This window comes from Hordeum vulgare, chromosome 3H (genome assembly GCF_904849725.1).
Source record: "Hordeum vulgare subsp. vulgare chromosome 3H, MorexV3_pseudomolecules_assembly, whole genome shotgun sequence".
In the NCBI taxonomy this organism is placed as follows: domain Eukaryota; kingdom Viridiplantae; phylum Streptophyta; class Magnoliopsida; order Poales; family Poaceae; genus Hordeum; species Hordeum vulgare.
Window position 1 is genome coordinate 592,669,886 of NC_058520.1, and position 26,174 is coordinate 592,696,059.

The 26,174-nt window shown below is 46.9% G+C and overlaps 2 protein-coding genes and 1 pseudogene across 2 annotated transcripts; all 3 read left to right on the forward strand.

Moving 5' to 3' along the window:
• Positions 1-2,757: 2,757 nt before the first annotated feature.
• LOC123445434 lies at positions 2,758-9,297 on the forward strand (annotated as a pseudogene).
• A 5,702-nt stretch (positions 9,298-14,999) lies between these two features.
• On the forward strand, positions 15,000-16,643 carry LOC123445435 (LRR receptor kinase BAK1-like). The gene is made up of 7 exons (XM_045122423.1): positions 15,000-15,123; positions 15,203-15,335; positions 15,539-15,610; positions 15,695-15,838; positions 15,938-16,090; positions 16,189-16,241; positions 16,349-16,643. Exons 1-7 carry the CDS (start codon positions 15,045-15,047, stop codon positions 16,387-16,389), a joined length of 675 nt encoding a protein of 224 aa, XP_044978358.1. The 5' UTR covers positions 15,000-15,044; the 3' UTR covers positions 16,390-16,643.
• Positions 16,644-21,174: 4,531 nt separating this feature from the next.
• On the forward strand, positions 21,175-26,004 carry LOC123445436 (S-formylglutathione hydrolase). Its single transcript, XM_045122424.1, has 7 exons — positions 21,175-21,457; positions 21,544-21,661; positions 23,208-23,255; positions 24,173-24,369; positions 24,546-24,644; positions 24,728-24,793; positions 25,592-26,004. Exons 1-7 carry the CDS (start codon positions 21,296-21,298, stop codon positions 25,772-25,774), a joined length of 873 nt encoding a protein of 290 aa, XP_044978359.1. The 5' UTR covers positions 21,175-21,295; the 3' UTR covers positions 25,775-26,004.
• The last annotated feature ends 170 nt before the right edge of the window (positions 26,005-26,174 follow it).

The following is a 26,174-nucleotide window of genomic DNA, read 5'->3' on the forward strand; positions in this document are numbered from 1 at the left end:
AGTTGTTGAAAGAGATGAAATTTCTCAAAGACATCAGACTTGTTTTTGAGCAAGTAAATCCAGGTGAACTTACTAAAATCATCAATAAAACTCACATAATACTTTTGTCTGCCGACAGAGACGGGTCCAGGACCCCACACATCCGAGAAAACAAGTTCTAGAGGAAAATTCGACACACTACTAGACCGAGAGTATGGGAGTTGATGGCTCTTGGCCTTTTGACAGGAATCACAAACTAACAAATGATCCTTTTTATTTGACACTAGGAGAGAAAAATTACTAAGAACTTTCTGGACTACCGGTAAAGCTGGATGTCCTAAACGCTTGTGCCATCGCGAGGTGGAAGGTTTGACAGCGCCAAGAGCTTGTGGATGTGGGGCTTCGTGATGACCAGATACTGGGAACAAGCGACCCTTACTCTTGCTTTGAAGAATGGTTCTCCGAGTGTCCCGATCCTTAACAAAAACAATTTCAGGGTAAACTTCGAGAAAAGCATGGTTATCAAGCATGAGTTGCGAGGTGGAAAGAAGACTCTTTTCGGCTTGTGAAGAGTGGAGTATGTTGTTAAGGCTGAGGGAACCATGCGGGGTAGATAAAACTGAGTGACCAACATGGGCAATGCTCATACCTTGACCATTGGCGGTGTGGATCTGCTCGTTGCCGGTGTAGCGATTGTGGACAGCCAGCTTCTCAAGTTCACCAGTGACATGATCGGTTGCACCAGTGTCGAGATACCAGTTGGTATCTACCCCATAGGAGTGGGCGGCGTTAGCAGATTTTTGTCCACGTCCACCGGCACCTCCTCCTCCTGCTGGATTGCGGACATTTTTGTTGTAGTTGCGATCAAAGCGCTTCGCACAGCGCCATGCCCCATGTCCACTTTCCTTGCAAATTTGACAGTTCTCAAACTTGCGATCACCGCGGTCTCCTCCTTGGCGTGGTGCGTTGTTGTTGCTGTCGGGGAAGCGTCCTCCCGCGGTGTTGTTGTTGTAGCCACCACGGGAGCCGTTGTTGTTGTAGCCACCACGGCCACGGCCACCTCCCCGAGCAGCGAGATTGGCGGTGTAGACGCTGGTTTGGGAGGTGATCCGTGCTTCGGCTGCGAGGAGGAGGGAAAAGAGCTCACCGAGGCCGATGGGTTGGTCGGTGACGGTGCGAGTGGTGATGGTGGAGACGAACCCGTTGTACTCAGGCTCGTGCATCAGCCCCTGAAGAATATGCGAGACGACGTCATCTTCGTCCAGAGGCTTCCCGGCTGCTGCCAGTTCGTCGGCAAGGCCCTTCATCTTGGTGAAGTAGGCGGCGACGGAGGAGTCACCCTTGCGGGTACTCCCGATCAGAGATCGTAGCTAGATGATGCGCGCCCGTGACTGCGAGGAGAAGCTTTGGAGAATCTCCTTCCATGCTGTCGCAGCCGTCTCACAGTTGCTGACCTGGAGAAGGATGTCACGGGAGAGGGACGCGAGCAAGAAAGTAAGCACCTGCTGGTCCTGCGTTACCCAAACAGCATGTTCAGGGTTTGGCGTGGCGGTAAGCTCCTTCTTCCCGGCGACATCTTTCTCCAGGATGAGCTCGGCGGGAGGAGCCTTGAGGGAACCATCAAGGTAACCCATCATGCCGGCAGCCCGGACATGAGGGAGCACCTGCGCCCTCCAGACAAGGAAGTTCTCCCTGTTAAGTTTCTCGGCGATGGTGTGTCCGAGAAAGGCGATGGAGGGGAGGGCCATGGCGACGGCGGCGGTGGAGGAGGAAGACATGGATGTGATTGGAAGAGTTTAGGCTCTGTATACCATGTAGAAAATACGAGATAAACGCTTGCATCTTGCAGGTGCGCTTTACGTGTTAATATAGGCCATCGGCCAGGTTGTTACAAAGATCTACAAGATTAGTTGTTGGATTGCTATACAAGTCATATCTCCAACAACTAACTTAAACACAATCATATACCGTTTATATTACACGGATATATCTTACATCTTTTAACACCCAGAACGCAGGCAAGCGAGGCAACGAATCGGGTCACGACAAAAAGCAGCCTTGTGGTCTGGAGCCAAGCAATGGAAACAACGGCGGTGAGTTCTCCGACTGAAAACCGCAACTTGCACAAGCTTCGCACCGCAACTCGTCGAGCCATCCGAAGCTTGGCTGCAGTGCACATGGTCACACGGATGACGCTTTCACCCCACGAAGATCCAGCGACCATTCCCTGCCACTTTGTCCGCCGCCGCTGCTAGAATGCTGGGAAGTGACGCGGGACAGCTCGACGACACCCGAGCAACACCATGACAGGTATATAACCCGTCGCCGTTTGCAGCAAAATTCCTCAATTATGTCACAAAAATCCACGTCCCTCCAGCAGAAAGTTCTCCATTTCGCACACATCTTCAGCCAAGTGGAGTACGAAATAAAGTTCTCCATGTTGACTGAGTGGAAGGGCGGGAGCTTTCGACCGTGAAATAAAATTGTCTCCAATGGAGGTTTCCACGGTGTACTCTGCACCCTGCGGGCCAATAGTTCCAAATTTCAGCTGGTAATCCTCCTTTTCTAAAAAAAATGCACGAGTTACTACTTGCACACATTGCTCTTCACAAGAGCACAACATAAAGGTCAGTCGACGGAGGAGAAAAGCCAAATCCCGAAAGTTCAAACCTTGAAGAACCACTAGAACCTCATATAAGGTCAGACCCACACGCTCTCCTCTCTACTCTGTAGCATTTCAGTGCACCCTGCCAATACAGCTCAGGCCTCCTTCCAGCAATGGCAGCTCAGACTGGAGCAGCGCTCCTCCTCACCAGCCTCCTCATTACTCTTGCAACCATCGCCAGCAGCAACACTGAAGGTCGAATTTCAGCTGGTCTTCATGCTTCACGGGCCAAGCTTTCGTTTCTCAAAATAGCAAATACTAGTATTATGCACGAGTTACTACTTGCACACATTGCTCTTCACAAGAGCATAACATAAAGGTCAGTCGACAGAGGAGAAAAGCCAAATCCCCACCAGGAAAGTTCAAAGATTGGAGAACCACAAGAACCTCATAAAAGGTCTCTCCTCTCTACTCTGTAGCATTCCAGTGCACCCTGCCAATACAGCTCAGGCCTCCTTCCAGCAATGGCAACTCGGACTTGGGCAGCACTCCTCCTCGCCGGCCTCCTTACTCTTGTAACCATGGTCAGCAGCAACACTAAAGGTACTACTACATGCTAATTGCTCCCTCCATTCCTAAACATATTTTTTTTTACATATTTCATTAAGAGACTACATACGGAGCAAAATAAGTTAATCAACACTCGAAAGCATGTCTATATACATCCGTACGTAACCCCCTAGTGAAATCTATAAAAAAAACTTGTATATATTTAAAAACGGAGGTAGTAGTTTCGCGAGAATGATTCTTGAATGAGTTCATTGTTTCTCAAAGGTTCTGTGATGTTGATTTACACATGATTTGTTGGTATCCGAAGGCGACATCCTTCACCTACAAAGGAGGCGTGGAAGGACCCCCAACAATGTGTTGCAGAGCTGGGATCCGACCCTTTTCAACCCATGCACTTGGCTCCATGTTACGTGCAACAGCGACAACCCCGTCACCCGACTGTATGTTTTTCTTTTCTCCTCCTTGCTCTGCAAGAACACGATCAGTCCATGGCAATGGAATGAATGGAAGTTGTTACCACTCTTATGTGCAGTATGCACAGTGTCGGCAAATCTCACACCTCTCTGCTCTCACTCGCCGGTAGAAGGAAGAACACGAGAGAGTTTTTGCGCTGCTGGAAACTTGCAGCTTTTCTGTTGCTATTATTCCTCTTGTTATACTCTAGCATACAAGAGAATCGGGCTTAAGGCCCCTACTACTTCGCCACCTCCCGATCGTGCTGCTCGTGCCATCCCACGAGCGATCAAGGGGGAGCTAGACTCGCTCCTGACGCAACGGCTGCGAGCTATTCTCGCGCGCCGCTTCTGACTGCTAAACTGACGAAAGAAAGACGCTAACAGCAGACACTGACGAAAACTGAAAAACGGACACTTAGCAGACAGGGTTTATACAACAATCACCCCCTAAACCTAGTCTGCCTACCTTATTTTCTTCATGCCAATCTTCTCACGTAGCTGATGAAAAGCAATGCGCCCCAAGGGCTTTGTCAGGATGTCTGCCAGTTGATCTTCAGTCCTGATGAAATCAACAGTCATCTTTCCTTCCTCCACGCACTCTCTTATGAAATGATAGCGCACATCTATGTGCTTACTTCGATCATGGAGCACCGGGTTCTTGCATAGAGCAATGGTTGACTTGTTATCCACCAAGAGCAGCGGCACCTGGAGCTTGTCCCCCGTAATCTCAGCTAGCAACCGAGCCACCCACACAGCCTGGTAGGCTGCTGTTGTTGCTGCGATGAACTCTGCTTCGCACGACGACAGAGCGACCACCTTCTGTTTCTGAGACAGCCAACTGACTGGACTGCTGCCGAGGAAGAAGATCCCTCCCGATGTACTCTTGCGATCATCAATGTCGCCCGCCATGTCACTGTCACTATACCCCAAGAGCCTGGCCTCTCTCTCTTGTCGACGAGGAAAATGACACCCCAAGTCACGGGTCCCAGCCACATACCTTATGATGTGCTGAACTGCAGTGAGATGCTCGACAGTTGGTGCCTTCATGAATCGACTCACATACCCCACGGCGAAAGTGATGTCAGGCCGGGAGTGAGTGAGGTAGCGCAGCGTCCCCACGAGACTTCTGTACTCTGTTGCATCTGTGGGGGCAGCCGTGCTTGTCTTGCTCAGCTTCAGACGTGCCTCCATGGGTGTTTCCTGTGATTTGCAGCCTGCAAGCCCCGCCTTCTCGATGATCTTCTGGGCATATGCGCTCTGTGCAATGGTAACCCCGTTAGCTTCCTGGCGTACCTCTATGCCCAGGTAGTAGGAGAGCAATCCAGATCGCTCATCCGAAACTTGGCTTGCATTGCTGCCTTGAAGTTGTTGATCTCTGTTGCGTCAGCCCCTGTGATCACCAGGTCATCCACATACACCCCCAGAAGAAGGAGCTCATGCACTGATCCACGTGCGTAGACGGCATGCTCAGTGTTGCACCGACGAAACCCCATGTCGACGAGTGTGGCGTCAAGCTTGGAGTTCCAGGCGCGTGGTTCTTGATGCACACCATATAGGGCTTTGCTGAGCTTCAGTACCTAGTTCCTGCGATCGGCAGCAATAAATCCAGGGGGCTGCTCGACGTAGACTTCTTCCTTCAGCTCGCCGTCGAGGAAAGCCGATTTCACGTCCATGTGATGTATCGGCCATCCCTCGTGTGCAGCAAGAGCGAGCAGCACGCGCACTGACTCCAGCCGAGCCACGGGCGCAAATACTTCGTCGAAGTCGATTCCAGGTTTCTGCACAAAGCCTTTTGCTACGAGACGGGCTTTGTACTTCACGATCTCCCCAGCAGAATCTCTTTTCACGCGGAACACCCACTTCACGCCAATTGCCTTGTGTCCTGGTGGCAGATCAGTCAGCTCCCAGGTGTTGTTCTCCTCAATGGAGTTTACCTCTTCGATCATCGCTTTGCGCCAGCTAGGATCGAGCTCTGCTTCTCTGAAAGTCCCTGGTTCTTCAGCAGAAGCAATCAGCAGTTTCTCTTCTGGTTGCACGGCACCATAGTGCAGTCCGAGTATGTCAGACATGCGACGAAAGCGATGTGCCACTTGAGAGTCATCGGCAGCGTCCAGCTCCGGCGACCCGGAGGGTGGTGTGGCGAACTCCACCCTTGCTGGGGTGATGGCCGCTACGGGAGTCTGGGGCTCAACCCCTGTCGATGCTGAGCCTTGGGTGGGGACTGATCCCACTGCGCCTGCATCCGGGATGACGGTCGACGTTGGAGAGCTGGTTCCCGCCCCCGCTACTGCTGTGGTTGGAGTCCGTGGCGTCACAGGCGTCTGCTGACCTGCATCTTCGCCGCTGCTGCGTGTGATCTGCACCTTGTAGCTTGGCACTTCCACTGTGAATATATCTCCCAGGGTCGTCGGAGTAGCTTGGGCTTCGTCAGCCCAGTTCCACCTTGCTGATTCGTCGGAGACGACGTCTCTGGTGATGTGGACGCGCTTGGTTGCTGGGTTGTAGGCGCGATATGCTTTTCCACCCTCCTCGTATCCGACGAAGACCATTGGAGTGGAGCGATCATCCAGCTTGCTCTGATGAGGCTTCACCGGCTTGACGTGGGCAACACACCCAAAGGTGCGCAGGAAATGCACTGGGGGTCTATCCCCGTGCCACGCCTCGTACGGAGTCATACCGACCACGGAGCGCGTCGGTGACTTGTTCAGGATGAAGACGGCAGTGGTCACCGCCTCCCCCCAGAACTCCCCTGGCATGGAGGTAGCCTTCATCATGCTCCTGGCCATGGCGACCACCGTTTGGTTGCGGCGTTCCACAACGCCGTTTTGCTGCGGTGAGTACGGCGTCGTGAGCTGCCGCTGCACGCCGCGATCGGCGCAGTAGTCGGTGAAGTCGATGGACGTGAACTCACCGCCACGGTCTGTCCGCAGCACTCGCAGCTTGCGTCCTGTCTCCGTCTCCACGCGCGCCTGGAAGCGGGCGATCGCTCCAGCCGCCTCGTCCTTGGACCGCAGCACAGATAGCCACATGTATCTGGACATGTCGTCCACGAGGAGCAGAAAGTAGCGCCTCCCGCCTGCTGTGGGAGGGGTGATCGGTCCGTAGATGTCGCCGTGCACCAGCTCCAGGGTCTGCTCCGCCCTGAAGTTCGCCTCTGCCGGGAACGACGAGCGTCGCTGCTTGCCGGCGAGACACCCATCGCACACTTGGTCGACGTTGTCGATGTGCGGAAGCCCGCGAACTAGTCCTTGCTGGGCGAGCTTGCGGAGCGCCTGGATGTTGAGGTGTCCATACCGCGCATGCCACATCCACGCCTCGTCCGTGGCGCACTGTGTGGCCAGGCAGACCGGGCGTGCGAGCTGGAGCGCGTATGGATACAACCTATTGCGCGCTCTCTGCACCTTTGCCACGATGCGCCGCTGCTGGTCGTAGAGGGTGAAGACACCGTGCTCGATTTCTGATCGGCACCCGATTTGATCGAGTTGGCCGACGCTGATGATGTTGCTCTTCAGCCAAGGGATGTAGTACACCCCACTCAGCACGCGATGGCCTCCGGCGTGGTCGGTGAAGAGCACAGAGCCGCATCCTTGGATGTCCACCACCGATCCGTCGCCGAACTTGACGTTGCCGGTAACGTTGTGATCGAGTTCGCTGAAGGCGGCCTCCTCCCCGGACATGTGGTTGCTCGCTCCTGTGTCCAGGAACCACACACCGGTGTGCGCCTCCGTGGCCAGGCCCAGATGTGCCTCGACCCGTTCCTCCACCAGCTCGACATGCGTACCGCCATCGCCAGGGTCAGTAGACAGATCGCATACCTGTGCCATGAGGAGATGCGTGGGATCGGCGTCGTCCCCACCGTTGCCCTGGGCAAGGAGTGCCTTGGCGTCGTCGTCACGCTTCTTCTTTCTGCAGTCGCGGACCCAGTGCCCTACGTTGTTGCAGTAGCGGCACCGATCCCGATCGTCGTCGTTGCCGGCCCCAGAGTTGTTGGTGTTGCCTCTGCCAGCGCCTCCGGTCTGACCGCGTCCTCTGCCGCCACTGTGGCGTCCACGTCCTCTTCCACGACGGCCCCTGGACGGTCCGCCCCCAGAGCCGCCGGGATTATGGTCGCCCGTCTTGAGGCGGGCGTTCCATTCTTCCTCGGTGAGGAGTAACCTCCCCATGCCGTCGGTGGCCTGATGCAGCTCGTGGCGCTCCTCCGCTGCCTTCAATCTCCCCGTCAGCTCCTCGACGGAAAGTGCATCGAGGTCCACCAGAGTCTCGATCGACAGAGCGATCTGCGAGAATTTCTTGGGAACGACAGAGAGGAATTTCCTAACCACACGCTTATTAGGGATCACCTCACCGAGTTGCGCCATCTGTGCCACCATCGCCGTGAGCCTCATGGCAAACTCATCCACCGACTCGCCGTCGGCGAACTTGATGTCGCCGTACTGCTTGGTGAGAGTCGCGAGCTTTGCCTCGCGCACTCGTGCTACCCCAAGCCTCATCGTCTTCAGGGAGTCCCAGGCCTCCTTCGCCGTGGCCTTGGCAGCGAGGGTCGGCCCCATCTCCGGCGGCACTCCTCGAAGGATTGCCTCGAGCGCCAGCCGATCCTCGCTGCACTCCGCCGTGCCCGTCTGCACAGCGTCCCAGAGATGGCGTCCCTCCATCATGACCCGCATGAGGACGGCCCAGTCGGTGTAGTTGCTCCGCGTCAGCTGCGGCCACGCCGCGCTGCCGGTGTCGCGCGCCATCCGCGTCAGAGACCTGTCTGCCGCGACGATCTCATTGCCGCCGGGGTTCCGCGGGGTCGCCGGCGACTTGCTACCACCGGAATTGCCTGATCCAGACATGTCCCGAGCTCGCAACTAAGCTCTGATGCCAATTGTCGGCAAATCTCACACCTCTCTGCTCTCACTTGCCGGTAGAAGGAAGAACACGAGAGAGTTTTTGCGCTGCTGGAAACTTGCAGCTTTTCTGTTTCTATTATTCCTCTTGTTATACTTTAGCATACAAGAGAATCGGGCTTAAGGCCCCTACTACTTCGCCACCTCCCGATCGTGCTGCTCGTGCCATCCCACGAGCGATCAAGGGGGAGCTAGACTCGCTCCTGACGCAACGGCTGCGAGCTATTCTCGCGCGCCGCTTCTGACTGCTAAACTGACGAAAGAAAGACGCTAACAGCAGACACTGATGAAAACTGAAAAACGGACACTTAGCAGACAGGGTTTATACAACACACAGTTGTTTTCAACATTCAGAAACTTTTAACTAGGGACTAAAACTGCACTCCTCTTGTTGAATCTCTCCAGATTGATTACATCATAATCATACTGCTTTTGTTCTTCCTCACTGTGTAGGAACTTGGTGAATACAGGCATCTCGGGCACCCTGATTCCTGAACTGGGAGGATTGAGGAACCTTCGGTACCTATAAGTACTACTGCGACTTGCTGCTCAGGGCAGACTTGTCAAATTACACCCAAAATTTCCTGCAGGATGATCTTCACATCTTCCTAGGGAGTTGCTTAACAACAGCATTAGTGGATCCATACCAACATCCCTAGGCAACCTGACAAGCCTGATCACCCTTGATCTCTATGAAAACCTTCTCACCGGCGCGATTCCGGCCTCGCTTGCCAACATAAGGACGCTGCGTTTTCTGTATGAGTCCTGTTGCGGCAATTTTCAGTTGACGAGATGCTAAAATGTATAGGTTTAATGTTTTGCGCTCATGAAAAATTTCTGATTGGCATCATTTGCAGTGGTTGTGGTCGTCCAGTACGCGCTCAAGACTACAAGCTGAGTAGTAGTTAGTGGCAACCTGAACTTCTGTAAGAATAAACGGAATGATTTTTTCCTTCTCAAGCTGCTGGCAGTAACTGTAGGCATGTAGCTGCATCCTCATCCTGAGCTTTTGCGGACCTTTGTTTAGTTAAGAGACCGGGGCTTACCTCCATTTCAAGAAACATGATAAAGAAAAAACGAGATATAGTTCGAAATAATGAATCCTTCTGTGCACCTTGAAGTTGAGAGGTGTGTGAGTGTGTCTCATTTTTGTTTTTTGAAAAGGAAGATCGTTTCCGGCCTCTTCATTATGATGATGCATACAGCCATTTTATTAAGTAATGTGAGTGTGTCTCATGGTATCCAGCTGGATATGAGGGCATATGTTTCCATGGAAATAACGCCGAGGGTGGACTAATAAAATCAACATGACCTTTTTGAAGAGACGGGGATGGTACGGTCTTCTTCCTACTGAATGGAGCCTTCCTTTGTAATTGTACCCATGAGGGGAATTTTGGAAGTCCATGGAAAATCAGAGGAAGTGTGAACTGCTTTTGGCTACGCATGCATAGGCACATGGGCAAACATAGCATTACTCCAGGTGACGATGCTCCTCTTGGCTTGGGAAGATCGCAAGGTCAGCGGAGGAGAGAGAAGTGCTCGGAGCATCACGAGTGGTCGATGTGAGGAAACCAGGGAGAATTCTCCCAACGTGAGAAGGTGAGGGTCTCCTGCCCGGGGAATCGAGGGGAGTCGGGGTCGGGAACGCCTCTCACGCTTGGCCCCAAATGGGCCTTTGAGGAAATTGGGCAAAATTTGCTCGTGTTATTCTTATTCCCACCCAGGGAAAGGATGGGGATCCATCCCGGGAGGATTCCCTGTTACTATATGAAGCCTTATTGGGACAAGAATCGCCCAAAAAGTGGGGAAAAGATGTAGCCAGTGCAAGCTCTTCAAGGCTGGATAAGTAAAACGAGAGGAATAGGGCGAGGCGTTCGACTCTCTTTTCACTCTCGTGAGATTTCTTTCCACGGAGGCTCACTAAGTTAGTATCACTTACAACAAGGAGAAAGGAAGACATCACCAGAAATCCAGAGTCTCACTAAACTATGCAAAATTACAAACCCTGGCCACATGTGGCTCAAAAAAAGCATCGTGCCTTCCCTTGTTGTACGTGTATGGTGGTGTTGATTGTGTGCATCCTAACCATGCACAGGTTGGGTGCTTGATAATTATTTTGGTACCCCCTTGATGATTCATTTTAATGAAACCATCTTTTATCAGAAAAGATCAACATTGATGGCTTTTCTTTGAACACATCAACAACAATTAGGTATCGAGACACAACTCAAGTGTGTAACAAGGTCCATGAATATTTGAAACCTGGCATGTCCACAAACCAAGCACGCATTCGTCTTAGTAGTTTCAACCACAAAAAAAGTAATGAAAAACACAATCAATGCAAATTATCCGAGGGCGGGACCTAAATCTGAGGCAAACCACATGTTGACATCTCACGCACTTTTCAATTTTCTGTTGTGTAGATAACCCTACTCTAGAAACTTCTATTAGGATATTTGATTGATTTGTATAGTGTAAGCAAAAAGTATATTTATCTCCATGTTTAAAGGGAGGAGGGAGATACCAAAAATAGGCAAAAAACAAACAATGTATATCTAAATAATGGCACAAAATATAGCATAGATAGATGTGCTTTTTTTGTCATCTGTTTTTGCCTTGAATATACTTCAACAATTTTTCGTTCACTAAATGTGAATAAATATAATAACAATGAATATAATTTAACCATACTGATTTTGTATTTGTAACCATAGGATATCTGAAATGTATATAACTGAAGTTTGATTTTTTTTGTATTACATGTGGATAATATTGTTATATATAATGGAAAAAAATGTTATTTAAGATTGTAATTTATCACACTAGAATGCACAAGTAATGTTGTTTATTTAATGATTTATAAATAAGTAAAAAGTATTATTATGAAAGGGTGCAACACGAACAAAAGACACGAAGCAACTGAGAGGCGACCCACTCGTAATCTGCAGACAATCGCTAGGGTTAGGATTTTACATTTGGGGGCACTACTGAGTGATTCGTGTTACATTGATTTTTCATGTTATCATATTAGGCAAATACGGCGGAAAACATAATAATGTGAGATTGTTTTTGACGACACTATAGTATTGGGCAAGCAAATGATTTTTAACTTTTCAAAAGAAAAAAAAAATTTCAAAAATATCTAATCAGTTGGGATGGGCAAAGAAGTTGATGTTGGTGCCAAATTTTTTGTGTACGAACCACCGGTATAGGTATTTTATCTTCGCTCTACACCTGAAGACAAGAAAAAGACTTGTTACAAATTTCAATTAAGAAAATAAATACTATATTTATTTTTTCCTGCTTTTCTCATCATAATGGGAAGTGTGATTCACCTGCTGATACTACATATCAGTGGGGAGAATGTCCCGGTGCTTCACCGGGTCAGGCCTAGAACCCTTGGCTTCCGACGACGGTGACATTGGCCAAAAGGGGAAAAACCTCATTGAGGGACCTCCCTCCTCGATGCTAGTTGTGTCGTGATCGGAAATAGTTGAGAGACTCTCACATTGGTGAGAACTCAAGAGACTAGCTCGACCAAGCTCAATAAGAAATAGGATGAAACAAAGGCAATCATCTGACACATATGAAGGTAGCACATTATAGAGTGCTCTCCTGTTCCTGAGGGGCGGCCCAGATTTTCCTTTGCGTACTAAGGCACGTCTCAAGGTTGAGCTCACCCAATTATAAACATAACATGAGCCTTATGTAAAAGAAGAGGAGAGAAAAACATAATTGAGTGCTAAAGGACGATGTTCATAGGCATGCTCCAGGATATGCCTTTGTGGATGCGAAGCGTCAAAAATAACTTCAGTGTTTGATAGGATCTCGGAACCAAATGACATACGTCAGGACCAATGATCCTCTTGGCTTGGAATTGTTAAGGCTTGGGGTTGGACTTGACAATGGGTAAAGACCTGATACGATCCTACAACCCAATGATTGTATTTTTGCATCAAATAAAAAGATGACAGGGTTTGTTTTGGCGATAATGACCAAAATACTTGCTAATAATAGTGGGGGATATGGACAAGCTTGGTGCTTTTAGGCAAGTTATATATGTAGATTTCTTAGGGAAAAGTGGTGGCCTGGCCCTGGTAGAGATACGGTGCACATGTTTCTATCGGCATGGTGTCAATATTGTATAGATGATGCTATCAAAATATGACGGTAAAGATCATTCACATTCGTAGTTCTCCACTTGACTTACATGCGAGACCTCCCCTAAAAATCAAGAGAATAAATGGTTTAGTAACGAAAATATAGTTCCTAGTTTAACTTGTAAACTAGAACCTTCACCTAGTGTAAGAGAAATAAAAGTTCCTAGAATTTGGCTTCGTCTATGCCTGCCACGTATCACTTAAACAAGTTTGGGGCATTGAGCCATGTGTCTTTTTTTTCTTGAAATCGGCATCCCTTTCCTGATCTAAACTTCCAAATGTAGTCCAACTGTCGAAGTACCAAAATGTTGTGTTTTTTCTGATATGAAGAACAAAATTCCTTCACTTTTTTTTGGAAAAGGTGGTTAAGACTGGTTAAGACCCCCAGCCTCTGCATCCATCGATGCATACATCCATCTTTATTATTTATTTAACAAAGGTCTGACAAGAACATACATCAAGCCACCCGAAGCCCCCACTCACACCTACAAAACACGATAATGTGGAGTGCTCTCACTCCCCATATCTAAAACTGGTGTCGTCGCCGATCCATCCACATAACATATCGGAACTAACAGTCGGTGTAGCAAACCTAAAGTGTACACCACACACACGTTTTAAAAGCCGCCATCATCATTGAACCGCTGACTCATCTTCAGGAGAGAAATCCGCATCATCCATGCCAGTCCGGCCATCCGTCGACGCCACCACGACGCCCAACGGTGCCACCTCCCTGCGCTCATTCATCCAGACGCGAAGACTCTGTAAGATCTGTCGTGCGTAGCACCTGCCGAACAGGCACGACAAAGCGTAGCACCTGTCGGCCAGGCATGACCTGACATCACCACCGAAGCTCCCTGCGGGACGAATACGCCCCACCTCCTGCCTCTGTCTTCCAGCACTTCTCCACAAACAATGCTCCCTAGAGAGGAACGTCACCACAATGCCGCCATCGTCCAATCCGGAAAACCATATCCTAGGGTTTCCCCTGGAGTAGCACGAGTGGATCGACCTCCGTGCGCTCATCCATCCAGACGCGAAGACTCTGTAAGATCTATCGCGCGTAGCACCTGCCAAACAGGCATGACAAAGCGTAGCACCTGTCGGCCAGTCATGACCTGACATCACCATCGAAGCTCCGTGCAGGACGAAGACGCTCCACCTCCTCCCTCTGTCTTTCAGCGCTGCTCCACAAACGATGCTCCCTAGAGATGAACGACACCGCAATGCTACCATCGTCCGATCTGGAAAACCAGATCCTAGGGTTTCCCCTGGAGCAGCACGAGTGGATCGACAGTAGTTACACGACGAAGCCTTCATCAAGGTAACGACGCAGAACGCCGCCATCGTCTGTCGTCGGCTCGGTTTTCACCGGCAACTATGTCTCCCTGACTCGCAGCCAGTACAAGTTTCTGCGATGAGCCCGGTCACGGGATCCCAAGATCCGCCGTCATCGGTGCCGCCACAAAAACCCACCACCTGGCCCGTCATCCCCGGCGGAGGAGACGCCGCCACCATCATGGTCGGATCCGGGTTAGCCCTTGCCGTCGCCACCGCTGCCACCGCCACCGGCCACGCCCAGCTCCACCTTCATCTTCTAGCCACGTCCAGCCGATCGGCACGCCACGCCCAACCAATCTTCACACGCGCCGCCGCCGGAAGCTGCTGCGTCGTCGTGCCTTGGATCCGCATGACATCATCATCGAAGCCGCCGTCCCGCGCCACACGACATCGAACGAGGAGAAGGAAAATCCCCGCCGACCGGATCGGCGGCGCCGGCCAGACTTTGCCCGCCTTAGACGGCGGCGGGGAAGGATGGAGGGAAAGGAGGCTGCTGGAAGTGGCGGTTGGGGAGCCCTCCCGGTCGCCCACGGGAGGGTCAGATCACAAAATTCTTTCACTATACGCCCAAAACAAAGTCCACGTCCTTCCAGCAGGAAGTTGTCCATTTGGCACCTCTTGACCGGTCTGCCTGGCCGAATACTTGCAGAAAGGTCAGTCCAACATGTATATTTTTCTAGCTGAAGAGTGAGTTCGTTTGCCTGAGTGGAAGAGCAAGAGACCGATCATGAAATAAACTATCTCCAGCGGAGGGTCCCATGGACCATGGTGTACGTTCTCTGTAGGCTGATCTACAATTCTTTCAGAACTTCAGCCGGTCTACTCCTTACAAGCTCAACTTTCGTTGGTCAAGATAGCCAATATTATAAACGAGTTAATCGCACACTTTTCTCCACAAGAGCACAAGATAAAGGTCAGCAGAGGAGAAAATTCAAAGCTTTGGGAAGACCCAGAGCACCATTATCCGATCTGTAACCCACTAGAACTGCTTATAAGGACACGTACACCCTCCTGGTCTAGCATACTACACCACATTGTTCCACCAATGGCAGCTCAGACCGGAGCAGCGCTCCTCCTCGCCGGCCTCCTCGCTCTTGCAACCATTGTCAGCAGCAACACTGAAGGTACATACATACCCCTACATGCCGATTTGTTGCTTAAAGATTTGGTGCTGAATCACGTCCAATGTGTTGCTACTCGAAGGCGACATCCTTTACTCGCAAAGGCAGGTGTGGAAGGACCCCAACAACGTGCTGACGAGCTGGGATCCGACGCTTGTCAACCCTTGCACTTGGTTCCATGTCACCTGCAACCTCGACAACTCCGTCATCCGAGTGTATGCGACACCACTTTTCTCCTTCCTCCTCTGAAGGTCCAAATTAGTTCCATGATAGGAAGCTACCAATCTGCTTGTCTGCATGCTGTTTGCATAGTTATTTCCAACATTCAGGAACTTCTAATTTGGACAAAAACCGCATGATTGTTGTTGAATCTCTACAGATTAACTGAATCATACTTGTGTTCCTCCTCACTGTTCAGGGATTTGGGGAACGCGGGCATCTCAGGCACCCTGATTCCTCAACTGGGACAACTGAAGAACCTGCAGTACCTGTAATTTCTGCAACTTACTGCAAAGTGCACACTTGTCAAATTACACTCAATATTTTCCACAGAATGATCTTCTTATGTTCATAGGGAGCTGTACGCGAACAATATGAGTGGACCAATACCAACAACCCTGGGCAACCTGACACGCCTGGTCACCCTCGATCTCTACGACAACCATTTCACCGGCGCGATACCTTCCTCGCTTGGGGCAGTGGGGACGCTTCGTTTTCTGTATGAGTCTCACTGCTACAATTTTCAGACAACGAAATATTGAAATGATTACTAATTGTCTCCAACTGCTGAAAACAATCTGTTGGTGCCTATCTTCAGGAGGCTACATGGGAACAAACTGGCGGGAGATATACCGACGTCGTTGGGCCGTCTGACGAAGCTTGTCGAGCTGGAGCTTCAGGAGAACATGCTTACTGGCGTGGTGCCGCTGGAGGTTCTCTCTCTTGTTCTTGTCGGGGACTTGACTGAACTGTGAGTAGTGCAGTTTGATTCACACCAGAAATTGCATGCACTTCTTTCCTTCCTTTCCCACTGGCGTTCACTTACAGTATTTTTTTTCCTTCGCGCAGAAATGTTGCCAAGAACAATCTTGCCGGCACTGTTAGATCATCTAAACCAAGAGGTAGGGATCCATATATTTGTGATCTGCAACTCTGACAGATTAAATTGTTTTGAAGTTGTATTCTTTGGTGTGTACAACCTATCTAAACCGATTGGAATCATTTGCAGTGGCTACGGTCATCCAGGACACGCTCAAGACTACAAGCTGAGCAGTAGTGGCAACCTGATCTTTTGTAAGAGTAAACTGAATGATTTTTCATTCTGAAACTGCTGGCAGCAGATGTAGCTGCAACCTCAGCTTTTGTAGACCTCTATTCAGGCTTACCTCTGTTTCAAGAAATAATAGAAGGAGGAAGTTGTGGTTGAATGCATTGTAATTACTAGCAACCTTTTACCCGCATATCCTGTGTAATCTGTTTGGTGTCTTCGAATCTCACTGTAAACTATAAAAACCCTTGCCGCATGTGGAGCCCGGCTTCCCTTGCTGTCTGCTAAAGGGAGCATGTGATGGCCCTCGCTGTTTTTGACGGCTTGAAGGCTATCTAGGATAGTCTTTATTGTCAATGGAATTTATTTGAAAATATCTACGGTAATTATGTATCTTCTTTTAAAAAAAATAGGGGTTTCTCTCTGCCCCAACTTTTATTAAGCCAAGGCAACGAAACCAGCATCCAACGTTTTACAACTCTCGGTAAGCACCCAAAAGTAGCTGCCACAGGATAAACGCAAATGGTTCTAACATAGCCATGATTACAGAGCAAAAGAAGGGCATTCGACATCAACGATAAACAACAACAAGACATCCTGTTGAGGCCCCAATCTAACCACTACGCCAGGCTATCCTAAGCAATTCCCCTCGCCGATGATCCAACAGTCTTAAACACTAGAGAAGAAGAGCGCCCTGGGTGTCTGTACATAGTATCTTCCATTGCCTGATCATGTGACCCGATCAAGTCCAGGACGCATCGTATGCTTCGCCATCTTCGTCCCTGGAAAACAAATTCATTCTGGAACAACCATAAGCCTCACAAGGAACAGATGTAACAATATTAATAGCCTCAATATTAATAGTCTTGATTGTGTTAGAGAAGTACAATAGAGCTGAGTCAGCTGGCTATAAGAAATAAACTAATATATTTTTGTTTAGTTAAAGGAGAGAGAAGGTAAGCGGGCTCTTAGCTAAGAGCATGGTTAATAGTATAGCCAACCGCGGGCTATAAGTCATCTTATGGCTAGCTTGTACAATAGTTAGCTATAAAAGAGTACTACTTTTATCATATATGGTCCACCTTTCATTCTCATAAAGCACCTAGGAGCACGTGCTAGAGCTACTCTCTCATCCAACTTAATAAAAATATAGTATTTAATCCTTACAGCATGCTGACTGTACCTTATTGTACCTGTTCTAAGAGCCAGCTCTAGCACGTGCTCCTAGGCATTTTGTGAGTATGAAATGTGGACCATATAATAAAAAAAGTACACTTTTACAATGAACTATTGTACATGTTGACTATAAGATGGACTATAGATGATATGTCAATGACTTATGGCCAGCAGCTCGCTATACTATTGTACTTGCTCTTACAAACCGGGACTAAAGGTGCTTCACGTGGTCGTTGTGGCGAGGGCAGGAGGACCTTTAGTCCCGCTTGGTCACAACGACCGAGATTAAAAGGCGCCACGCATCAGCAGCAGCCAGACGTTGGTTTTTTTAAAGGAGGGGTTTGGGGGTTTAGGGGTTTCATATTCGTGTTTTCCCCTTTTCTTTTGTGTCATCATCTTTGGTTCCTTATGCATGTTGGTGTTCTTGGTCGGTGTCATTATTGAACTCCATTCAACTAGGCGCTAGCTAGTACGTACATATAGCAATGAAGGAACCGTTACACGACATCGTCATGAATATAAAGAGAAGTGACGTCTCTTTCTCCGTGCTTGGTCGCCCAATAAGTTTTCGTATATCTATTCGATGCTACTACATATATTACACGTTCATGTATATATACAATATATAACATTTCTTGTGATCCCTGACTAGCTAATATCTATCTACCAACATGGATAAGGAAATCCTGATGGTATTCTTCGTGTGTAGGTATGACATGCTCAACAAAGAATCCATCCAATTCCTCTTGAATTGCTCGTATGCGATCAGTTGGTAGGAGTTCATCCTGCTTCCACACGATCTAATTTAAAGAAAGGGCTCAATATATATATATATATATATATATATATATATATATATATATATATATATATATATATATAAACGAACGAAACTCAACACAACTGATGGTAATAAAAAAGTTTGAATATTGTTTACGTACTTTAAGTTGTTGAAAAGACCTGCCCCCTCTCACAAATGGTCTGTTGAATCCACTCGCAAACGTAGTATCGCAGTACTTTACAAGAATAGAGTTCAATCAAAATAATAATCAAGCATGATAATGGTACTGAAATTAGAATGAATGAGAGATGCGCGAACTAGCTAGTACTACACTACTACTTACTTTGGAGTGTGAGAATCGCAGCTCCTCTTTCCATTCACCCCTAAAAGTGCCAGTGAACTTTTTCCAAACCCTACATGGCGAAGAAAATGATTACTTAATATGAGGAAATGAACGAAAGTTGCCGATATGGTGCAATAATGACTGAACTTACTTCTGAAGCATTTGACTCATCGTCGCCCACTCTGTAGGGTCTTTAAGTCTCGAGTCCAAGACAATTATTAGTCCCTCCTCAAGCTTAATGATTACTAGAATAAAGTAAACTTGTGCACGCATAACTCATCAATTACACTTAACCTCGAGTAAGCGATACAGAATGTGAACAAGACAACTACTGACACTCACCGAAAGTTGTAAGGAAATAATATTTCCCTTCTGTCATGTTGTCGAATTAACGCATTTAGCGAGCATTTCTCTGTATCCACGCGCATGTGATGTACCTATATTCATTTACGGTATCTGGGTTTATGAACCCAATGTCATATATTTGTCTTTTTTGTATTTGAGAACCTTCAATCTGCATAATATAGTAAGGATAATTATACATGCAATGAATGAACTGAGCTAGAGACTTAATTACATAAATAATACTTACAAACAATAGCAACAGACGAGCGTTTTGTTGAGGACGTCTTGATTGTATAACTGAAAAAATTCTTCAAATTCAATGTACAATGACTCGAATCCATTGAAGTAGTGCTCATGTTTAATTTCCACGTAGATATTGTTGGTTCCATTCTTACACGTTTTCAAGTACCAGTCATGGAGTCTTCGTATCATCGTTGATAGTTTCGTCAACTGCTCATGTTTGACATATATATAGGAGGGATGGGTGGAGATGGCCAAGACCTAGGGCTGCGCCCAAGAGGTGGGGCGGTGACCAAGGGTAGCCTGGTCCCCAAATTAGGGTGGCCGCCCCCCTAGGGTTTTACCCCACCAACTCCTTCAGCCGCATGGGCCTAGCTGGGAGTGGCGCCCAACCCACCAGGAGCTCATGTGCACCCTTCTCAACCCCATGTCCCCCCCCCCCCCCGAGGTGGGTGGATCCCTTCCAGAGGACGCCAGAGGGCCAGCTGGGACCCCACAAGCCACGAGGGCACGACCTAGGGGGCGCCCTGTTGGCTTCTGCCCAGCTGGTGGCCCCTCTCGGGTATATTTTTGGCCCAGAAATTCTTAAATATTTCAGAAAAATTCTCCGTAAAGTTTCAGGTCATTTGGAGCAAGTTGATTTTTCTGTCTCTTTCTTGGTTTTCCGGTCCAGAATTACAGTTTTCACATATTTCCCCTTATTGATGTACCTTGCATATTCAGAGAAAAAGAGGATAAGAATTGTATGATAATGAGAAATAATGGACAAGATCAATATTAATTCATAATATAAAAAAACATATCATAAATGCTCTAACAATGGATTCACACAAAAGTTAAATACATAGCAAATCGCAAGGACGATCTAACTTCTAGACTGACCATTGAAAAAAAAAATCAGAAACAAACATCATTACAAACAGGTAGCAAATTAGATTGGGCAAATATACACGTGTCAACCAAGCAAAACCCAACGCCTAGCATTGCAGACGCACAGTAGAAGCGATACCTTAGCCGGTTTAATATTTGTAATAATTCTCATCTTAAAGAAAAAAATTAATTAGGTAAATTAACCGTTTCGCTATGTAATCAAATATTTTGATTATGTTGAATTGCTGGACAACTTCATGACCTGGTGAATTCATGCGAGAGTAGCCATAAATTTGTATTAATATATGTTGTGATAACAAGTAAGGCAAATCATTTGGGTGCTTAATGTCGAAGTCACCTATGACACTTACACAACAACGGGCACACATTGCTTCGTCGACGGTCAGAAATCGACGCGTAGTGCCTACCTAATATTCACAACTTTGGGCCTTAGATACAGGAGCAGTACAACGGGGCTTAAAAGAAACAATTCATATTTGTCACTTTGTTGACAAGGCGTAGACATTTCACATAGAGCGACTATGAATGGGTTGCTGCAATTATGTCTATATGGAATCCGGTTTTTGAACCTTCTATAAGATGTCTCTTTATTTCTATTTGTCTTTATTCCATTATTTTATTTATATATGTTTTTTACCCTTTTATCTTTTCTTATTTTTTTAAATGTCGAAAAAATTGTTTAAGATTCTTAAAATATTGGAAAATTTTAAAAAAATTCACAATTTAAATAATTTTCTAAAAGATTACATTTTTATAAAATGAAGTAAAAAATATGGAAAATGTCCACAAACGTTCTAAAAACATATTTTTTATTTTCTTATATTTTTAATAAAAATGTTCATATGAGATTAAAAAATGGTTGCAGTTCTATATATGGGTTTTCTCATTTTTATTTAATTAAATTTCGTGTTTTTTGGTACCCAAAAGAAAAAATCCAAAGAAAAACAGAAAAAAAAAATCTAAAATACAAACGTGAACGATACATAGGAGGTCCCACTTACAAGAGGCCACCGGGTGACCATAGAGTTTGGTATGTGATCCATCCCCTTCTAAAATCTTCACTCTCCCATCTCCAGTCCACTCTCCACCCACCACCACCACCACTCCCCCACACCCGGCCGGCGATCGCGCGATGGCGGCGGCCGCACCCCCTCCCGCGGCGGCGCTGGAGCAGCTGAGCAAGACCAAGATGTTCGGCGGCCACAACCTCCGCTTCCGCCACCAGAGCGCCGCCCTCGGCTGCCCCATGACCTTCTCCCTCTTCCTCCCCGCGTCGCCGGCCTCCAAGCTCCCCGTGCGTGCCCTACCCCGCTCGCCCCGGGACCCTACTCCCCGTCTCCGGCCTAGAGATCTGACGGCGTTTCCGTGGGTGTGGCGCAGGTTCTCTACTGGCTCTCCGGCCTCACCTGCACCGACGAGAACTTCATCATCAAGTCCGGCGCCCAGCGCGCCGCCGCGGCCCACGGCGTCGCCCTCGTCGCCCCCGACACCTCCCCCCGTACGTCGAGCCTCAACCCCCTCCTCTCTCGTCGCGTTCAATTTCTAGGGTTTATACCTGCCCGCCCCTAGATTTATGCATTTTAGATTTGGGAATTGGGACGCCGCCGGAGAGAAATGGTGAGATGTGCTCGTATACCTGCAGTTGCCACGGGCTCACCGCTAATGTTTGGACTACCGTGCTTGTTTGCTGTTTGGTTTAGCCAAATTTGACTGATATATCAAACAGGGAATGTGTGAGCGGTAAATTATGCAAGTTAAATTTCAACTGAAAACTATTACGATTAGTTAAAAGAAATAACCACCGATCCCTCATTTGTGCATCAGGTTGGAGTTATATTTGATAGGTTTGACACTTCAACATGTAACTGGTTCAAGGATTAAGTTATGTGCTTGCATATGGATGCACTCATGTCTGTGTTTTACAGCACAGGGACTATGAATGGCGGAAGTATAATCACTAATGTGGTAATTGCACCATGCCAATGGTGGCAGTGCACTGTTGTGATACTTTGCTGGCTATTCATCGACAACTGTTTGCTGAGTACTGAGTTGCTTCAAGGCAACATGCATTCATACACTCATATGGGATGCTAAAACTGATGAGAAGTTTGTAGATTACACAATTGGCTTATGCACCAGTAAAGGTGATGCTCATGGATATTACCCCGCTCATATTATAGGAATTACGCCAGTTTAATGGTTTATCTTGCAAATTGTACACGTGCATGGATTATTTTATACAAAGGTGTTCACTGCCGTGGGCACTTGGCTGTGGGTGATAATTGCCTCAGGTCTCCATGTCATAGGTTACTTCTCTGCTGAGTGTCTGATAGAAGTACTGGTAGAAGTTTTGACTGACGCAGCATTCCCGTTTTCCCATATCTGGAGTAGGTCAAGTTCCATGCTGTATGGTACATATTTATACACTTTTATGTTGGTAGACCCTCTAGTAGTTTCTACCGATATTGACATGGGAAAACTTGTCCATTGTCATGTTGCTACCCAGTGGATTAGTATGTTTAGCAAGCCTCCATCATTAGTAATCTAATTCTCCACTGATGAATCGTATGGAGCTGAAGGAAAAAAGAGTAACCATTAAAGGCATCTTCCTGAGGCATAATCACTTAAATTTTAGCTGTTTGGTTTTGGATTATTAAGGCTGGAAATTTTGGAAGACACTGTAACCTAACGAGGCCAGCAAAATGCACAATCTACCTCTTATCCGGGGCATGTATGAACTGCATTTTACAAGAAGAAAAAGATCTGGTTGAGTTATAGGATAGATCTGCTCAACCTAAAGATGGAGTTGAGTCTGAATAAAAAAGGTGTTCTAGGTTGATGAATGACTGTCATGTTCCTGATATTCTGCCAATCAACAAAGCGTTTTGGTTCCTTTGACTACCAAATAACATGTGGAATGTTCAGTGTGGTTTCATCTGTATTGCTTTAATCACCTTTCTTTTGTCGAGAGCACATTATATGATTCTTGATCCTGGTTTTAACCTTTTCCTTTCTTCATCACTCTTTTCCTTTGTTTCATGCAGGTGGACTAAATGTTGAAGGAGAGGCAGATAGTTGGGATTTTGGTGTTGGTAAGGACTGTAATTAAGACAATCTTGCTGTGCCATTTGCTGTTTATATGATATATGACTTGTCAATTTCCATGGTAGGTAACTTACTGCATGAGCCTCTCATTTGCCATAAAGAAATGAAATATTATACTCTTTGCTGTTTTTTGTGTTAAATTTGTGCTGCTTTGTTTTATATCATGTTGGTTCTGGAGCAACGTTTTATAGTTTTGTTAAAAACATATGCTCATAGTTACTGCTTTTTTTTAAGGGAAGCTCATAGTTACTGCTAATATGTTCTTTTCTTAGATGGAACCTTGCGAGTTGCCGAGAAAATTAATATTTAGTCAGCCCATCGAACCAAGATTAGTCCTTTTATATTTTGACATTGCTGTATATCTATGTGGTCAAAGCTCAACCAAAAAGTAATTTCATTGTCCTAGCGGCTAGCGATGACACACTTTATCTCAACCATCAGAGTGCCATATCTTTATATTCCTGATTATGCAAGATAGACATCTGGTGGATTAGAGTTTCTTTATCTATGTCGGATCTGATAACATGGTTGCCCTTTGGCCTCTGTTAACCTGTTAAGTCAAACATCCTGTGCTCTTGACCATGTCAATTTGACAGATATGACAAAAGAAGCTTATGTGGCCATCAATTTTTTCATGTCACGTATGTCTGACCTTAAAGACGCAATATTTGGATAGACGTTATTCTTTGGCCGTAATAAGATTTCTATGAATTTGTGAAGTTCTTCTACACAAGTTCTAAAACAATTAGGTACTATTGAATTCATGAATTTGTCCATTAGAAAGTGCAGCTGGTTTACAATTTTCAAGTTTATATATACAAGCTGTATCATGATGATAAGACTTTTGTTTCTATGCATGTGGCTAGAGGTGTCTAAAACTCATATCTTCACTATTCATGAGTAGGTGCTGGATTTTATTTGAATGCCACAAATGAGAAGTGGAAAAACTGGCGCATGTACGACTATGTTGTGAAGGAGCTGCCAAAAGTTCTTAGTGACAACTTTGAACAGCTTAACACGTCATGTGCATCAATTTTTGGCCACTCTATGGGAGGGCATGGTGCACTCACTATCTACTTGAAGAACACTGACAAATACAAGGTACTGTTTGATGCTATTTGTTAACCCCCAGTATCTGGGAATTCCTGTCTATGAACCTTTTTCAAATTAGGAAACTTGTAGATTGGTGTCTACGTCATACGAGTATAACATATGTACTCTCATTTATTATTTCATCAAATCTCACTGGGCATTGCGGATTTATCTTACATATGCAGTCGGTGTCTGCATTTGCTCCAATTGCTAACCCAATAAACTGCCCATGGGGCCAGAAAGCATTCTCAAACTATCTGGGCACAACTAAATCAGAATGGGAGGCAAGTCTTCTTTGAGATCATCTCCTTCCCTACCTCTTTCCATTCTCAAGCCAGCCACACTTAATAGTGCATGCTTATTGCAGGAATACGATGCAACATTCTTGGTCAAGAAGTGCAACACGGTTTCAACTTCTATCCTGATTGACCAGGTATAATGCAACTGTGCGACGAATAGCGTCCAATTCCTGCTTTCACTCTATTTCTAGCTCATCGTTATTGTTGGAATGAGCCATTTAGTGTGTTACATTTCATATTTTGATTCGAGTGTACTGAACTAGCGACAACCGAGCAACTAGTCATCTCCATGGGCATGTAAGGTAATTGGAAAAGGTCCCTGGAAGGTACGAGTGAGCATGTCACAATGACCTGTTCTCAGACATTTGTGGCAACAGGGAGAGCCATCCTCCTGGTAATAGGATGTCTGAAAGACATGAAATCATTTTGGTTGTTTTGCCTGCTGCGCATGTATGATTCAGCCATTTCCGTAGCCTTGTACACCGGTTATGCTTCGATATGAGTACCTCGTTAAGTGATGGCCTCTACTGTCTATCCTGGTTAGCATTGGTAGGACTCCATTGCATGTTCAGTAAGATGGTATCGTGTCACAGTATTTCTGTATCAGACATGCTTGTAGAAGTTCCATTAGTTTAGCATCCCTTATCTGTCAGGGAGTCATATGCTGTCACGTTATGATTAATTGATTATGCATGTTCAACTGAACTGCCTAGAGCTGAAGTCTGGCAAGTTAGCACAACTGCATGAAGGAAACATTTATACATAGGTTGGACTGAACATAAGATGAAAGTAAAAGGCGCTAGAGTGTACACGAATTGGTTCTGAAGGATGTGAATTTGAGAACTTGCCACTGTCATTTTTCATCACATCTGCTTTTCTGCATTATTTTCTTGCAGTCATATAAGGTTCAGTACTTTTGCTGATTTGTGCAGGGAGAGGATGACAAGTTCCTGGCGGAGCAGCTGCTGGCGGGCAACTTTGAGGAGGCGTGCAAGTCGGCGGGCGTTCCACTGACTCTCCGCATGCAGCCGGGATACGACCATTCCTTCTTCTTCATCGCCACCTTCATCGACGATCACATCGCGCACCATGCCCAGTTCCTCAAGAGCGCATGACTTGCCAGTCACATCTAGGGATGTCATCGCAAAAATCTCAGCTTGCAAATCTGTGTTATCACCCGTATGCGAGGATGCAGTCTGTGTGTGTTAGATTGAGGGACTAGACGAACCGTGTGGAAATAACGTGCGAAGCGTGCATCGCTTGGCTGTAAGTTCACGTCATTCGGTAGAATAGCCGTTGGCCCTATTGTATGAGTATGACTCTGGCGAGGGCGTCGCGTTTCTTTAAAAGCGTTTTTAAATGTTATAGAAAAAACGTTTTTAAATGTTTTAAAAAATCCCAGGAAAAAACGTATTTTTTTTTTGAGAAAAAAAAACGTAAATGTTCACAAGGAATGTCACTGAAACCCCTAGAAATTTCAGGCCCAAAATTGAAACGCATATTGAAAAAAATAAG

Bases quoted from the DNA above. Each gene is read 5' to 3' on its own strand.
- LOC123445436 (XM_045122424.1), top strand. From the start codon at position 21,296: ATGGCGGCGGCCGCACCCCCTCCCGCGGCGGCGCTGGAGCAGCTGAGC. The intron at 21,458-21,543 runs GTGCGTGCCCTA...GGTGTGGCGCAG, and splicing joins CGCCGGCCTCCAAGCTCCCC to GTTCTCTACTGGCTCTCCGG. The intron at 21,662-23,207 runs GTACGTCGAGCC...TGTTTCATGCAG, and splicing joins CGCCCCCGACACCTCCCCCC to GTGGACTAAATGTTGAAGGA.
- LOC123445435 (XM_045122423.1), top strand. From the start codon at position 15,045: ATGGCAGCTCAGACCGGAGCAGCGCTCCTCCTCGCCGGCCTCCTCGCT. The intron at 15,611-15,694 runs GTAATTTCTGCA...TTATGTTCATAG, and splicing joins CTGAAGAACCTGCAGTACCT to GGAGCTGTACGCGAACAATA. The intron at 16,242-16,348 runs GTAGGGATCCAT...AATCATTTGCAG, and splicing joins TAGATCATCTAAACCAAGAG to TGGCTACGGTCATCCAGGAC.